Source organism: Pavona decussata, unplaced genomic scaffold, assembly GCF_977016875.1.
Source record: "Pavona decussata unplaced genomic scaffold, jaPavDecu1.1 SCAFFOLD_269, whole genome shotgun sequence".
Taxonomy (NCBI): Eukaryota; Metazoa; Cnidaria; class Anthozoa; order Scleractinia; family Agariciidae; genus Pavona; species Pavona decussata.
Genome location: NW_028145671.1, coordinates 662501 through 680000, shown reverse-complemented (window position 1 = coordinate 680000; position 17500 = coordinate 662501). Strand labels below are relative to the sequence as shown.

Sequence of the window (17500 nt, the reverse complement as noted above, 5' to 3'; positions counted from 1 at the left end):
CTGGCTGTTTTGGACTGTGCACCATTAAACTTAGCCTCAAGTATTTGTGTTCTGTATAAATTTCAGCAGCTGGTGATAAAATCTCTTTCAGACAGTGAAATTTGCTGGTAGCTGGCTTTTAGTGACATCCCTGAGTACTCCATTAATACATGTATGTACTCCCATGGTGATTTGCAGTTTAATTTTTAATTATTTCTCCTACATGTACCAGCATTAATTTTCACATCAGACAACGAAATTTTACGCAGAGTGTTTTGGTGTTCCAAAAAGCTTAAACAGGGCTTCTGATAGGGTGCGAAAAAAATTTGGAAATTACGCGGCACTTTTAAGTCTCATTATGCAGCAAGAAAGGTCTATTATGCGGCAAATTATGCGATTTCATTTTAGCTAATTTAACCTTGTTTTATTAGGTCTAAGAGGAGCACAATCCATGTTTAGCTGTTCAATAAGCAATTAGAGCACGGAGAAATGAAGAAACAGCTGAAATAAATCAATTGTTGCCTCATTTCAAATTATTGAAAATCAGATATTGCTAATTTGGTCAAGTCAGCGTTTGTTGCTTCCCACCCGCATTTTTTTTCGTGTTCCGCTTGTGTGACTCAGCTTCAAGGTGTTTGTCAACCACAAACTTTCAAAGATGATCAACCACTATGTTGCATGAAGAGCAAAACATCTAGGAAGATCAAAAGAGACACTGCTCGCAGAGTAAACAACAGACCATCGTCAACATGAAACGTTCCTGCGGAGTACTTTCTTGCCCTGTCTTTTGCCGAAATATTTACAGGAAGGTGCCATCTTTTTTTCTCCTGCGAAGAAGTGCTCGGCGTTTTAACAACAAACTTATCCATAATGAGGATGTTTGTTTCAATTAAAACAAAATAACTACATATTGCAAGCGACTATCAGGGTCCGAAATTGCGCTTTCCTGGTCGCCAATGCGACTAAAAATTTTGCACTGGCGACCAGAATTTCACAACTAGTCGCCAGCGGGCAATTAACTATTTCATGCCACGATCATTATACAAACAGTAACTTTGATTTTCAGCCAAATCGATAAAAATGAAATTCAAAGCCGCCCGCCAATTGGTCACTTACTTTTTACCTTTCCACTGCTTTTGAAGTATAAAACCGATTTTCCTGTAATTATAAATCTATCGCAACGCTTCACAGCTCGAGCAGTGCGCGCGAAGCTTCGCCGCCATGTTTTTTGAACGAGAAATGCTGCACGGTTGTGGCCTGGTGCGAACAACATGGCGATCAGTCGATCGTCATTTTGAACATAGAGCAAAGAACCAACCGGCAGTTTTTCAATCGGGTACATTTCTTCTCCAAAAGGTAGAGACAAGAGAAGGTATAAAGTTGATTTGAAACATTTAGCAGTCTTATGAAACTGTGTATATAGCCGACATTCGATTCGTTCGTCGTGGTCTTTCAGTGGTAGGTGTATAAATTCTCTTCGTTCTGATTCTTAAAAGAAAAATTGGCGACCAGAATTTTCGATCTGACAACCAAAAATTTTGGTTCGTGTTTCGCTGCGAAGGAAAACTTTTATTGACACTTTTTTTACTGCTTTTTGGCGACCGCATTTTTCCGTATGGCGACTGAAAAAAAATTTCAGTCGCCACTTGGCGCCTGCCTAAAAAAGTTAATTTCGGACCCTGACTATCGAGCAGTTTTCCATCTTAAAAATATATCAATGATTGTGATTGGTGTATTTACATAAAAGGATTGTTTATTCTGTGCCAATGATCACTCGCTTAATATTGAAAACCAGCACCAGGTCCCCAGCATGTAAAATGAAGCATCGAACGCCTGTTTGTTCACTTATCAACGAAAGAACGCTTCCAGGTGATTTTTGACGCCTTTTGAAAGAAAAAACTCCTTGAGATAACGTTTAAATTATTGGAAAACTTAACATTAAGCGAGATTTTTGCTCTTTTTTTCTTAAATTGTGCGATTTTGTTCAAATTCTGCGATTTTTCATGAATTATGCGATTTGTTTCGATTTTAGGTCAATTATGCGAAATCGCAACATCGCATAATATCAGAAGCCCTGCTTAAAAGAGAAGGTGACAATTCTAGAGAAGTCAATTCAAATTAAGACAGCTTACAACTATTTGAACAATTACTATGCAAATATATGGACATCTGGTGAAATTACAAATTCATGGTACCTCTGGTTCCCTGGCCCTAAGATAACATTTCTTTGGAAAATGTCTCCACCATTTGTAGGGTTCCTATATAACCAGTCTGAGGAGCCTTATACAGTTTATTTATTTTGACCTCAAAACAATATATTTCAATCCACAAATTACTAAATTAATTCACAGAAATCTGGCACACAAAGTTCTGTATGGTTTTCTGAACCCTCGATTCTAAAACTAATCAAAATAAATTTTTTTGGCAACTTTTGTCAAAAAAGAGTCTATTGCAAAAAAAAAAAGAAATGGTGGGTGAAGAAAATTATATATCAAGCCCTAGCTCTTCAAACATCTTTTCTAGCACTCAGTTGTACAACATGTACATGTACATGTACCATAAAATCCTGGTTATTAAAGCCCACCCCCCCCCCCCCCCACCGCCCCACTGGCTTTTAAGCCCCCTCGGATTTAGGCCCATCTATTTGAAGACAAAAAAAATCTATTCCGGTTTTAAGCCCACCCCTCCCCCCCCCCCCCCACCCTCTTCTTCTTATACACCCATCTATTCCCAATCACAAGAAGCCATCAACTGATCAAGCCCTTGAAGAAGATGTGGACTTTCACTTTGAGACAGAATTGACTCAGACAAGGCATTAACGTGATAAACGAGACAATTTTGAAGTGGAAAGCCTAAATTAACCTTGTGAAGTACATGTACAGCTGAGATCAAAGTCTGATCTTGTGTTTTTATGTTATGGTTACAGTAAAGTTAAGTTTCGAATTTTTGTCTTGTAGTGAAATTAAAAGTACGTTTTGTTATCTGCTTGTTTTGAAACATTTCTTTAATATTCTGCTTATGAGCCCCTCTCCCCCTCCACTTTGGGATATATATACAAGCCCACCCAAAACCCCTTACCAGGGTTCTCATAAGAAGGCGGGACCCGGGTACCAGTACCAGGATACACAAGAGTTAGTACCTGCCTACTTTCAAACTGAACATAAAGAAATTCAATTCAAGAGTAATTTTCTGCCCAGCTACTCTCCTATAGGTGCCCCCCCCCCTACTTCAAAACTTAATGAAACCCCTGCCTTACAAAATTGTACATAAGCCCAAGGCTTTATTAATAACCGGGGTTTTATGGTACATTCGTTGGTTCACGTATTGTTTAATGACCCCATGTGAGATGACGTCTGGCCAACAGTTTTTTGTCAGATCCATCAGTGAGGTGTTAATTTTCATGTATCAATTAATCAGGCTGATTTGGCCCAATTTAACATAACCTGCGAGCAAGCTCTCTTCAGGCCAGCCGCGTGAGGATAGAGTGAGCGGTGAGTGAGAGGATTGGGGTGGGTGCGGGAAAAAGGAGAGCTTGCAACGATGACTGAAGATTATTTCACTTCCACCCCAGAAAACCGCAAGGACGGGTTAAATTTCTCGGGAAGTGTGAAATTTGGCAGCCGCTAAATTCCTTCTCACTTTTGAGGCGCAGATATTTCAGTTGTCAGCCTGCTTATGCAAATTAGTCAATGTTTATAATATTACACACCGGCGCTTCCTATTCCTAAACACAGCTACGAAGTATAAACAAAGACAGAATAATCGACAAAAAACTTTTCCCGGTAAAATTTTATTCAAGTAATCAATAATATACATCCATTAACTTTGCTTTATTTAGCATGTGCGCAAACACGGATGTAATTTTTGTAGTAAATGTCGGCTTTGTTCAAAGAAATCAATGGATCAAATGGCTGTCAATAATTATAATTGATTGATGGTGTGTCTTTTTCAGCCAATGGTATTTAACTTCGCCCAGGGGAAGCAGGAATGAAAATTCTTCAGTCATTGTTGCAAGCTTTCCTTTCTCCCGACCCCATCCCAATCCTCTCACGGCTCGCTTTGCTCGCCCCTTGTGCTATCCTCCCGCAGCTGACCTAAAGAGAGCTTGCTCACAGGATAAATTTAACAAAGAAAAGGAAAATTGGCCTGATTTAAAAAACTAAAATCTGTGGCAGCACTCCAGATTTTTTTTAGTCACGCCAATTTTCACCCTACGCTGCAGCAACAAAAAGAATAATAAAATTATTTCCTAAACTCAGAGCGCAATAAAAGTTTAAAACTGGAATATTACGTTCGGCTCAACCGAACTTCAACAACCATAACTTTTAAATAATGATTCCAGTGCAGGAAAACAATATCTTTGATTGAACAGAAAATAAATTGACCAATAAATTGGTTCATGCGACCGAACCTAGTAATCAGGCCAATATATGGGTACATGTAAATTAAGCTTTACAAAACTTTCAGCCAAATGTCGAACAGTGTTATACCACATTGCTGGCATGTTTAACTGTGGATGTAAGGTAGGCTATGCTTTTAGCTCGGCTATGACAATAACCCCTCACCCCACCCCTCCATGTTGACTAAACATACTCCGTTATGTCTAATACAACTCGAATTGCAAGTAAATCCAACCGTGTCCATTATTAAAATTAAACGAAGACTTATACAAACAACGTACATCGACGGCTTGGAAAAATATCATCACATAAATTCTTAATATCATTCATACCCATTTAATTAAAAAGTAATGTACTAACATTTTTTTTCGCTTCGGGGGAAACTATTTCAAGCTTAAGTTTAAGATTAATCATTCTAGAATCGGAGAATTTTTTTTTTCAGGAGAAAAATGCAACTGTGAAAAAGTAACCTATATATCTTACAACAAAAACAGGAAATGATTCCTCGAGTGGTGTCAAACTTGTCTGAGAAATCCATAAACGATTTTTACGTTAGGACTATTAATAATAATTTATTAAAACTTTTCAATCCGCCTACGTACCTTCCATTTCGACAGCGAAGGACGGTGTGGATCTGTGAATAAAAGAATTATACATAAGCTTCCAGCTGAGCACGACAAGAAACTCAGACTTAGTTAACGACGGACGAAATATTAGTTTTCTTACCGCTTTGTTTATTGTTGTCATGCTCGACGGAATTGATATTTTTCTTTGATCCTTTATTTTTCAATTTTCGCGTTTTCCTGATAAGCCATCGCTCCAATCGATCTTGATCCACATGTTTCATAACGTAGTCCTCCAAAAAAGACGGGTTGGCACGCAGAAAATTACGTACTGACTCCTCGTCCAGATCTGAAAGCGAATCAATTTTAATTTAGTTTTACTACGCTACTTTTCCTTCGCAAAAATCACATTTGCCGCTCGCGGAAGGGTTAATTTGGCGTAATAGGGACAATTGAAGCAGGTTTTTTTAGTAGCGCAATTTTAATAATGTCAACGAGATCGAACTTCTAGAGTACACAGTTCAAGCTGTCTGTATTTGAGACAAATAACCAAGTTCCCTAAAAAAAAACCCTAAAGATGTGTTGTATCACAACAGAAGTCTTTCTATCATCTACGTCATTGTAAGAGAGAAGTGCCGTGAAATGATTATCCGGACACAACACCTCGACAAGTTAGAAGCTCTATATAAATTTACCTGGTCCGTTTCCAATCGCTTTTCCTTGGACAAGAGCTGGTCGAAAGGGCCCATCGCCAAAGTTTGCGGTCAGATCAATGTGGGTAATATGACCGCCGTGGTTATTTGGCGATCGGTTGCTAGCATGCCCTTTTGCAGCTTTCCCAGAGACCGGCGAAGAAGTATGGCCGCTTGAAACTCGAAGGTTACTAGGGCTATGTCGTGAGCCACTCGGTAAAGGTGGCAAACGCCGATTTCCAACCTGACGCGAAGGACTAGACATTTAGGACGTCTGAAAGAGGTACCTTTTCATGTTAACTTTTCGCTGTGTTTTGTCTCCCGCCAGAACGAAGAACGAACCGCACTACGATGTTTATCTTCATTGCTAAGCTCTGTGCACCTGGTGCATTTATCACGTGACTTGGTGTAAGCTTTCCGGCAAAAACAAAACAATGTCGGTTTCTCACTCTTTAAAACTTTTAAAGTGTGCCTGCTTTTGTTTTCCACTGACAGTGACACAAGATGTTATATTTTAGGGTGGAAACAAGTATTTTTAGGCCCATTAAAAGAGTAGAAATCTTAAGTGCTACCATGTTCAAAAATGAATGTTCGAAAGTAGATCGGCGGTGGTTTATAAAAACTGTACGAAAGTGCTGGTACTACCCGAGAAGCTCGATTATTCGGCTTTCATTTCTTTTACTTTAAATTTAGTCGTATCCCGCTCTCGAAAACAACTGTCTGGATACGTGCAAGAATGAATTTATTTTTAAAGATGACAACTTTAATTGCGCGAGTTTTTCCGGGAGCAAAATAAATCTCTTTTAGATCAGTTAATCGAAGTGGTTTAAACTAGTATCGCTATAGGAACCGATGCAAATTTGACAATTCTAATTTAACACTATTGTCGTTTTTCTTTATTTCTTTTTTTTCACGGTCTCGTAACAGGTCAACTCGTAGTAATGCGCCGATCAATTCGAATCTTCAACATCTCCCATCCCTGGGCATACCCCTGGGCATACCCCGGGCATTTGACCAACTTTTCTCAAAAGTTCAAATACCCGAGGGGTTGCCGCGGGGGGTGTTTAAGTTTCCAATTGATCATGGTCATTTCAAGCATATACATTTCCAACTTCGGTTGCCTCCATTTCTTACTCGTTTCATAAAATGTCCCCAGAACCACACGGAGAGTTCAGCGCAAGTCGATAACGATTAGGAGGGAGATTTGCTGCTGAGCTGAGTTTCTGAGAATTTCAGCAGATGTTTCAGGCGCAAAGGGCGGCCATACATTTTTACTGCCCGTGTAACGCCAAGGAGAGCTTTTCGAAGAAAGCTTGACTGTGAACCGAATTAAAAGACCTTGAAACAAGCTTGAAAAGCAAATTTTTAGTTTTCCAAAGTGACAAAGGGTGAGTCGGCCGATTTTGATTTCAGGTTTATTAGTCAGCCAGATTTAATTTTGCAACGGCGGCACTGGCTGTTGTTACTAGTTTTGCGATGAAAAAAAAAATAAATAAATAATAATAATAAAAACAGACGTGCAAAACTGTTCATTTTATGTCGATATCTGTTCGGAAGACGTTATAATTGCCTCCTAAATTCGGATTTAGTTGTAAAGGAAAATCTAAACTTTTCTTCGGTAAAATGTCAACTCAGAATTTCGTAATGCTGGCATGGAACACTAATTTCTTTCGTTTTCGATGCTGTAATTATTTTGTTAAGTTAAAAATAAATGCGAAAAAGGGTCAGCTGGCATTTAAAATTTCGTTTCCTAAAACTCAATTAGTGCGATTCTTCGCCGGACCAATTCCCTGCAAAAACGGAAGAAGGGATGTAAACGTAAGTTTCGCTTCGATCCATTGAGTCACTTCTAAATAGTAGGTGCACCTGTCTGCATGGTCTTTTCTGAAGGATATCCAATTGGCACGATTGAAACAAAAGCTGTATTTGTATCTCGTGTACATGGATCAAGCGTATAGCCTAAGTTCCAGAAAATAAATACGTTTCAGGCCGCTGCACCCAAAGCTGATTTCGGTGGATATCTCGGTTAAAATGGCCAAATTAAATGAATAATTTACATTTCTGCGGCAAAATGACAGTTCAAAATTTCATAACACTGGAAAACTAATCCTTTCGGTTTTGAAGGGGTAAATATGTCATTTAACGACAAAAAAAGTCAGCTTGGTCATTTTCGTTAATTATAATGCAACAACAGTACGTAAATTCTCGGAATACTGAAATTTCGTTTCCTAACAATCAGTTCTACAACTTGTATATTCAGCTAAAGCCGGCCGACCTGGTACCGGCAATTAGCTTACAAAAGTATGTCTTTAAATGACTCAGGACGATCTAGGAACACAAGAGGCGACATTTAGTAGTTAATGTTCCTGCGTCACCAGGGATGCCCCTACTTTAGTCTCATGTAAACATTTTACACTGGGCTAAAACTGAACTCGTGCCTGTCTCATGTAAACTTAAGGCTACAGTAATTCATGCACCAGATGCACTAGTCAATGGAAGCCCCCCACACCCCCCTTCTCCCCCCCCCCCCCCTCTCCAGACACGGGACAGACAGGGGAATGACAGTTGCACAGAGGCACTTTTGAACGGATAATCGTTCGCTAGGGGAGGGGGATTAGACGTTTTTTTGCTTCTCGTTCTCGTTTTAGTCTTCACCTCGGGATAGGTCAGTACTGGAGTGAGAAAGCCTTTGAGAAAGACCAAACGGAGAAGCGAGAACTGGCCTCAGATACGGCTGGAAGAGCTTACAAAGCGAACTCTTCATTTGAGTGTTGTGGGTGAATCGTGCGTCTAGGTAACGTGAGAAGGCGACAGCAAGGAGGCGGTGCACTTAAAGCTGCAGCAGCAAGGAAGAAGCAGTCGAAGTCGAGAAAGCCTCCTAGAAAATCAGTCACTGAAGGAACTGGTTTGTGGTGCCTTCATGGAGGATCCGAATCAGGAAGCATGATTGCATAAGACAACGGCCGACTGTCCTATGCAGTGGTTTCATTTTGAATGCGTGAAAAGTGTAGACCGACCGAGCGAAAAGTGACTTTGCCCGAATTGTATTTGAGGTATTTGAGAACGGTCGGTGAAAAAGAATTATTGCTTTTGTAGATGAACAGCTGCAGGTCGATTGGCCACAAGAAACGAGTAGGGGACTGGGAACGAAATGAAACTGCCATAGCAATCAATCAGTCACAGAAAATCCGTTTGTCACATTAAAGAGCGTATCACAAAAATTAGGTGTAGAAAGTTTGAAAACATTTGAATAAAAAAAAGACCATACATACTTCACCTTTATTTAAACCTCGGTTTTACAGAGTAGCTGTAGAAGCTAATATCTCCAAATTAATAGCATTTAAGCCTTGAAATATCCAATACAGCACAAGGATACCAAGTCAGAAATTAAAGTGTGTCTCCTGTAGCAATGGCAAACTCTATAATTATTATTTCCGGAATTTTTTTTCCAGAACTTAACTCGATAGATCCGTTCCCAAATTGATACGATTACAATTGTGGGAGTGCTTACTGATCAGACAACTGACTGATCATGAATTTCTTACCGTATCGAAAAATGAAATCTTAGGGTATGCACCCGTGGACAGTGGCTTATATTTGAACCCTTTTATATCAAGGTTACATTAATATTGCGTTAATATAAGCATTAATAGCATGTCAGCACGATATAGAGTATCCTATCCAGCCGACTTTGAATGACGTTCTTATTTTTAAATACTCTTGTCTGTGCTCTTTCATTCTAAATTGGTTTCCACCGGATTGTCCAGTAATGGGGCATTGGAGACCATCAGGCAGAAAGAGGATACAGTTACTAACCAGTGTTCAACACCTTTAGATCAGTTCTGATCCCATCACTGGGTGGTGTCTTAATCCATCATTGGTCTAGTCTCTTACCCCTCAGCTCCTGATATAAAGTAGTAAGAGACATTAAAGCACCCACTCTCTCTTCAAAAAGATTAGGGGATGTAATGTTCAGTGAGTGGTGTAATCTTTCCTTGGGTTTGGGGAGGGGGAGGGGAGGAATAAAGTCATGAGCCTACAATAATTGGTTACCCTGACAACAGGCTTCTTTATAGGTTGATGGCACGTTACGTCATGGCGGCCATGTTGGTGGTACGGAACAATAAGGTTTTTTTCCTCTGGGAGTTAACTTCCATCTTTATGCAAACTATGTGAGCAAATTTTCTTTTGTTTTCACCACCAAAATGGTGGCAATGCAATCCACCTATTATTAATATCCAGCTTCATTAAGAGGCTCAGAGGACACAAACAAAGGAAATTGAATAAACATATTTGTTCAATTCTGTTGTTTGTGTCCTCTTAGCCTCGCATTCAAGCTGAATTTTAATATTTCAAAAAGGACCCTATTCTGACGAAGCTAATAAGTTAAACGTTAAAGTAAAATAGTTCTCATCCTAGTTCCTGGGCATAGCTCTTCAAAAGTGGATTAACGTCAATCACTAATATAAATCAAGCATAAATTTATTTCTGTTATATGCATTTTCCATTACAAATTCTAAGTTATGGTTCACGATTAGTCAAACTAAAACAAGCTCCATAAATTAAATATGCATGCATCATGCTCCAACGAATGAAAGACGATTTTTTTACCAAACAAAAAACAAAACGATTTAATTATACAGTGACTTTAGCATTAACGGCTAAGTCCCCACAACTACCACCACTCAAGAAAGGCTTTATTTCTTCCTACAGACAAATACCTAAATAGCCCCTTTAATGTAACTGAGCAAACTCCACCCTCAGAGATCCACAGGCAGTAAGTCAGGGCAAGACGAAGTACCTGGCAAAAATTGGCAAAGTCATCACAAGCGAGGAAACTTTTTTCAAGCTGGTTTTGCCGGGTTTTACTTCGCCCCACTTCAATTAACTGTCCCAAGGGGGCCAATTCAAACTAAATGACCACTTAATCGCTCAATGCAGCGCCACTATTAATAGTAAAGTATAGATTTATCTGTAACATTATTATTAATTACCCATAGACTGCAAAAGTCATACATTTGAATTGGTCTGTCAACAAATTTGCAAAAGGTCTGGGGCAAGTGAGGCTGGCGTGCTTCAAGCTTTCAATGCTTCCCATTTTTCGATTGATTCAAGAGAAAAAAAAAAGAGAAAAATGTAGAGAAACAAACAACTGTTTTGCAGTATAAATTACCCATTGGATACAAAAGTCTATTTATTTTAAAAATGATTTAAATCACCAGAGAATGGAGCGGTTTTCAATTGAGTGTTGAAAAACCAAACTTAAAAAAATCACTGACTATAACCAATCAGAACTCACAACAGATGATACCAACTTTGAACAAGTCATGATTACATTTGATTTATTTTCTAATAGGCTTTGAAAGAGGCCTGAACTTTTTCAACTACTAGCTGCGAGTAGTAAAGCAACAGGAAAGCATTTACATTATGCTACTTGTTGACACTTCATTGAAAACAACTCTAGAAATCACGCACAACAGACAAGCTACCTTCAGCACTATGTGTGCATACATTAATGTTGATTATAAGGCATTTGTCATCAACTGTCCAAGTTGGGGGGAAGCTGGGCCATATGTGGGGGAAGTGGGGACTTTGTAACAAATGCAAGCCCCTGAGCCAATAATAGGTGTCCAAGCAGTGCACTGTTGAGCAACAGACGGCAACCGGAAGTCGAATGTTTCCTTTTTTGGCGTAGTTTTGCTCCTTACCAAGGACAGCAAAAAGCTCTTGTTCATGAATGTGGCTTGACATTACAAACATGAAGGCGTGAAACGCTCCAAAAAGGCAAAGTTCAATTTCCGGTTGTCATCCGTGGCTCAAAATCATCTGTGCTCAAGTTCCCTAATATCTTGAAGAGTGATACTTCTAAAAATGGCACAAGTTCCTGAAATAAAAGCAGAAAATAATATTGTTATTGACAACAACAACAATTTTATTCACAATTTGAGCAAATAAAATGTATTGGTTGCAGTACATTTTATCCACTGGACAGTTATTTATTCACTGGATAGAGTTATCCGCTCTTTGAACAACCAGGGCCAGGATCGGCCAGGACTGTTGGGCTAATAGTTGCCCCTTGTTGCTCTATGCCCTCCAAGCTTACTTTGCCTCTAAATTTCCACCAGGCAATAATTTTTTAATCAATAATTAGGCGACAAGCTGGAAGTCTCTGTCAGCTGATATTTCGCCCCTTGCCAACTATTTAAGTTCATTGATTAAACTGCAAACAAATTGTCCAGCATCATTGTTTTGGCAATAAACCCAACAACGGATCTATTCAGCGAAGAAATCCAGTATAAGAACTGGTTTATATAGTACAGCTACATACACCGTATTCACAAATGGCGGATGCGCGGGAAAAAACTGGCACTAGGCATCAAAACCAGGCGTTTCAGGATAAACAAAAAATAATTTGCCTGCAAGTACAAGCTCACAGAGAGACTATTTAGCTGATAAGCTCTTAAACAGCAAGTTTTTCAGATCGCTGGTTTTATTCCGAACGAGAGAGGTCTATTGTTTCTTGGTTCGTTTCTTGTAGCAATCCTAAATGCAAAATAGACAATCACGGAAACAAATCGGTTAGAGTTTTTGTTTCCGAAGGATTCAACTTTCGAGTGCAGATGGATAGAGATACTACAGAAGTTTGTTTGGTATGTCTTTCGGAATCCGAAGGTGAGATAGGTCTTGAAGGAAACAAAATGAACATATAAAAGGATGCATTTGTAATGAGAGTTGCGTGATCAACTTCGTATCAGACGTTCCGAGCGCAAGAGAGACTACAACCATTTGTCTAAACCACTATAATACCAAGAAAAAAAAGACGAAGACAACAACGAAAAGACGTGAAGGATGTGGAGAGAAATGGCTGGACGAATAATTTAAAAAGAAGAAACAGATGAGCCAAAACTTGTCTGTTTCGATTCATTTATATTGTAGCCGTACTGTAAACAACAAGCAGAGAATGCAGTCCCCTCAAAATTCATAATTTGTTAAATCAATCAAGTCATCAAAGTCCAACTGTTTAATAATGGAACAAGCTCAGAAGGAACATTTCTTGCCTGAATGAGAAAATTGTATTCCGTGAAACAGGGACTAGAGAACACAGCATTGTGGCTTTTTAACCGGCATTTCGGTTGAAATCATTAAAGATTTGCATACTTAATTAGGGAATTTGTCAGAATTAGATTATCGTATTTCGCTTTACACTGGGTTCCTAAACTTGCCATTCCTTATAATCAGTTACAATATAACACATTTGAGAGTGACATTCCTGAATTTCCTTGCAGGATCATTTTCTTAAAATTGATCCCTTACTTCCAGTAGTTCCTCTTGACTTTGGTAACTGCCACATTTTCAATGACTTGCATGAATCTTGGCCAATCTTGCGATGCATGATATCTTTTTGTTTCGGGGAAAAAGCGCCTAAAATGTACCGAAATATTTAAGTCTTGGCTCACATATTGCTTCCTTAGTTAAACTTTTCTTTCAGCAGCTTCCCTCCACCTCCTTTTGTTTTCGTTTTTTAGGCATTAGAGCTGTTCACAATAGTAGGAGTCGGTTTTTGTAGCTTTTGTGATCGGAACTGCAGAGTAGTAATCACCACGCAACCCTCTTTGGAACTCCGTCCGTTTGTAGATTCATTTTCTTTCCTTCGAAACCTGTTTTAATTCCCTTTCCAAAAAATACATTGAATAAACCTTTGTGGCTCCTGCTAGAGTGAAGATCTTTCTAACAACTTTTCATATTTTCTGTAGACATTACACTCGAAGGTTTGAAACAAACAATCTAACTCAGTTTTTTCCTGTGAGTGTCTAGTTTGCATTTGAGATTGCTACAAGAAGCCAACCAATAAATAATAAACACTAGAACTTGAACTCGTTCAGACTAAGTGATCAGAAAAACTCAATTTTTAGAAACTCAGCACTTATCGAACCTCTAGAAGCTTACATTCGCTGGAAATTTTTTTTGTTTATCCTAAAATGCCTCGTTTTGATGCGTAGTGCCAGTCTTTTCCGCGCGTGTCCGCCATTTGTGAATACGGTGTAGGTAGTGGATTTTAGTAAATTAGGACCCTATAATAATTCCTACATGTACATGTAGGAATTCCTGAGAATTTCTTAATTGAAAGTATTTTGTAAGAGTTTGGTAGAAACTGAAATACAGTCAGCTGTAGTAGTATCTTAGTACAAGGAGCTATTTTGGAATGTGTAGCTCTGACGGCCTTACTCTGAAAACAGCTGGTTAATTTTTTTCATGATTTGATATTCATACACTTTTCATTGACACTGGACAAATATATGGCATTTTCATGAGAAGTTGCCTTACTCCTGGCAAAAACATGAAATGCAATTAAAATGTCAAAAACCATGGAAATTAATTTTTGGACCTTCACAACTATTTCATAGCCTTGAAAATTTTTCTGCCACGAAAAACAAATTAAAACAACCATTAAAAAAAACATGAATTGTTTACTCATATAACCATGAAAAAGCCCTTGAGTGCAGTACCATGAAAAAACCATAAATATTATTCTAATAATTAATGGATTTCATCATGTTCTTCATGATGACATACCATGAAATTCTACTTGTTAGATTATGAAATATCCATTAGTGTCACATTAATTTATTTTGAAAATAACACAGAAAGAGTTAGGTCATACCACATTCACTTTATAGCGAGGTATATCAAGCAAGTGGTTCAAACATGTATGGCTGGGCTCCAAGCTCATAGTCGAAAATATCTTCAAAGTCGTCATAGTCATCATAATCATCATCGTCATAATCATCATAATCATCATAATCGTCATAGTCATCATACTCGTCATCATCATCATCATCATCATCTAAACCATTGACCACCCGGCAACGATTTTTCAGCGGTTCTGGATTTCCAGGAAGAACGTAGCTTCTCCATGCAAATTGCAGCCGGGTGATGCCTGCTTCACCTTGTGAATTGACAAGTGCACCAGCAACTCCAGCTAGGAATCCATAAGATGCAGGAGGGGACTCTGAACTGAAAGATCCTCCATTACCTCCATATGGACCATAGCTTTTGGGCTTGCCATCTTTATCTTTCTTGTTAGTGTAAAATGTCAGCTGATCAATCATCCAGCCATGCTGTACATCAACTTTGACGATCCTCTCATTCTCTTCCAAATGAAATTCGTGATGCACTTGATCATTAGCTGTGTCAGCGTAGGTACCACCAGCACCGTAACCAAATATCATTGGGCTGTCGTCGTTATAACAAACCTTGAGGCCACCAAGTACAGGTCGCCCATCCCATTGTCGAATCCATAGTTCCATTCCAGTCACATAACGGTCACTTTCTAAATCTTCACACGTATCTTTGTCTACACAGTGTGCAATTTCGGGTTGTACCTGCCCTCCATTGGCAAAGCAACGCCCCCATGTCATAACATATTTAGCAAACTCCCTTGGTACCGCCCATTGTCTATCAGGTGAATCTTTCTCCGGGGGGTCTTTTTTCAGTTTTTTGGCTTTCTCCAGTATTTCTACACAGGAGTTTTGTAAAAGCTTCGATGCACTGACCTCGTCCAGATAAGACTCTGATATTGTTGGAAGTTTGACAAGAGGCAACAACTGAGGAAGCAGTTCTTTTCGATTCTCCTCATCGTGTTCGATATACTGAAGCAACGCCTGCAACACAACCTTTTCTCTCTCTTCTACACATGGAATCAGGTTTTCAATCACAACACAAAGTCCTTCATCTGAAAGCAGATCAGTCAGAAGGCGAACAGGAAGACTCAAGAATTCCTCTTCCTTCCAAACAACTGCAAAGTGTCGCAAGGCGTGCTGTTTAGCTGCGCTGCTCAGCTCTTCCAGCGCAAACACATCTGCCAGCTGCCAGATGCCTAAACTTGTTTTATCATCGACACCAGCTTTCAGGAAATCTCCACAGGATTTTTTGACAAATTCAATCCCTAAAAAATCCGCTGCTTCGACCAAAGTTTGTACATTATCTTTGTTGATGTTAATATTGCCCGAATACGCGAACTCTATTAAATCGCTGACAGCGTGCTCGTCTAAGCAAAGAATCTCAATCTCTTCTTTCTTTCCTTCCTGCCAGTTGACTCCAAAAAGGGCTTCAAAATACGGGCTGAACGACGCCAGGACAGCACGGTGAGCACGTACCGTTCGTCCCTGGCCAATTTTTAAGCAAACATCAGTGTATCTGCCGTCTTTGTACATGGCAAAGAGACCTTTGAGAACGTTAGACCCATGGTCTTTATCACTGGCTGAAAGACTTTCAACATTCTCTGAGAAAGACCTCTTCAAAACTGGCGTAATCTTGTCTACCTTCTTCGCCATTTTGATTTTTCACGGAACTTTTCACTTTCGGCGGAGTTCAAAAAAACACCTCACGTGGACAAAGCTCTTTACCAGTTTTCTTTCGACTTTTACGACCACATGACACCGAGGTCCAGGATACGTGAACAGGCCACCCAATGAGCTGCTTGTTTGATCACCGCCAAGATTCTCCGACGCCAAGGTAGTATTTTTTTTAAACTACAGTCGGACCTCTTTTAAGCGGCCACCCTGGGGACTTTGAAAACTGGCCGCTTAATAGAGGTTGGCCGTTGAATAGAGGTATCGAATACAGCACTTTACTGACAAAATAATAATTCGGGACTTTGGAAAGTGGCCGCTTAATAGAGGTCCGACTGTATATATATATACTAAAGCAGAGGATGGCCAGCATAATTCTGCATATTTGGCAAGAAAAACTGGCGCGAATTTCAGGACAATGCTGCAGTGTGGAATGGTACTCGGAGTTTGAGTAGCCGGACAATCAGATCGCCCAAGAAATACTATTAACACTCATAATAATATATTATGATTTGCTGCGATACAAAGCCTACATGTTCCATCTAAGAAGGGCCACACCTCATTTTTCCCTAGCCTTCCCCGCTGCGTTGACGCTCTTTTAGCTTGTCGCGCAATCTTTCCTCCTCATAGATTGCGTGACAAGCCAAAAAAGCTTCTGCTAGGGGGGGCTTATTGACTTCAGGACTTGCCCTAAAAAACGAAATCAATTACGAAAGTACAATATTGGCGGAAACTGAGAGACAATTTTGTTGAAGAAAATCAACCCCAATTTCGGCAAGGAATACCTTTTCAGGTTCTGGTTGGTTCTGCTGTAAAAGCCCTTTAAAATAAAATGGCTGCTAATCGCAGTTGTGAAGGAAAAGCAGCGATTCTGGTTGTTGAGCGGAAAAGTCGAGAGAGCTTTTCGATTCAGCCTCGTTCTCAATTTACGAGGGAAACGCCCTGGGAACGAGGTCGTTTCTGAGCCTGCGATATATTTTGGCAACAACTGACCGGGACACACGGCCCTTGACACACAGAGAACTGGGAAAATAACATAAATTACAACACACCTCTAAACGAACTCACAACTGATTACGTTTCCTCAAAGAAGGATATCTGAAAGCCGGACTGTCTTCACGAGATGGGCCTATACCATTTGTAATCTTGTTCTTATTTGACACAATCGAAACTCTTTTTCACCAGTTTGGATATATATAGGCGATACGTGCCTCGTTTAGTATGTATCATCTCACATCCAACGCTTGCGCGTGGAATAATTGTTAATTATACACATGCAGACTAACAAAAACCCTCCCGGCTATGCTACCAATAAGAAGAAATTGGTGGTTCTTTTAAATGCTATAATCCATAGGAAGAAGTAAAATTTAATACAGCTGTATATCTAACGGCCGGACTGTCTTCACGATATTGGCCTAAACCATTTGGAATCTTGATCTTTTTGTGATGACACAATCGAAACTCGTGTTCACCAGTTTGGAAATATGTAGGCGATACGCGCCTCACATCTCACA

At 39.5% G+C, this 17500-nt stretch overlaps 2 protein-coding genes across 3 annotated transcripts in view; both read right to left on the bottom strand.

Moving 5' to 3' along the window:
• The window catches only part of LOC146455846 (putative 3',5'-cyclic phosphodiesterase pde-5), a 35661-nt gene extending 29623 nt beyond the window's left edge, over positions 1-6038 (bottom strand). Inside the window, exons 1-3 of the mRNA XM_085093778.1 lie at positions 5638-6038; positions 5106-5291; positions 4982-5013 (exon numbers count right to left, since the gene is read on the bottom strand). Coding sequence (XP_084949904.1) covers positions 4982-5013; positions 5106-5291; positions 5638-5899 — 480 coding nt within the window. The 5' untranslated portion in view covers positions 5900-6038. The remainder of the gene's footprint in view (positions 1-4981; positions 5014-5105; positions 5292-5637) is intronic.
• A 5248-nt stretch (positions 6039-11286) lies between these two features.
• Positions 11287-16019, bottom strand: LOC146455845 (kelch-like protein 24a). Of its 2 annotated transcripts, none has more exons than XM_085093789.1 (2): positions 14297-16019; positions 11287-11518 (listed from the first exon to the last, which is right to left on the bottom strand). In XM_085093789.1, the coding sequence occupies exon 1, from the start codon at positions 15966-15968 to the stop codon at positions 14322-14324; it is 1647 nt and encodes a 548-aa protein (XP_084949915.1). In that variant the 5' UTR covers positions 15969-16019; the 3' UTR covers positions 11287-11518; positions 14297-14321. The 2 variants fall into 2 exon arrangements, with proteins under 2 accessions (XP_084949915.1, XP_084949916.1); XM_085093790.1 differs by having other exon boundaries at positions 14300-16019.
• Between the last annotated feature and the right edge of the window lie 1481 nt (positions 16020-17500).

Coding starts and splice junctions, on each gene's coding strand:
- LOC146455845 (XM_085093789.1), bottom strand. CDS start 15,968: ATGGCGAAGAAGGTAGACAAGATTACGCCAGTTTTGAAGAGGTCTTTC.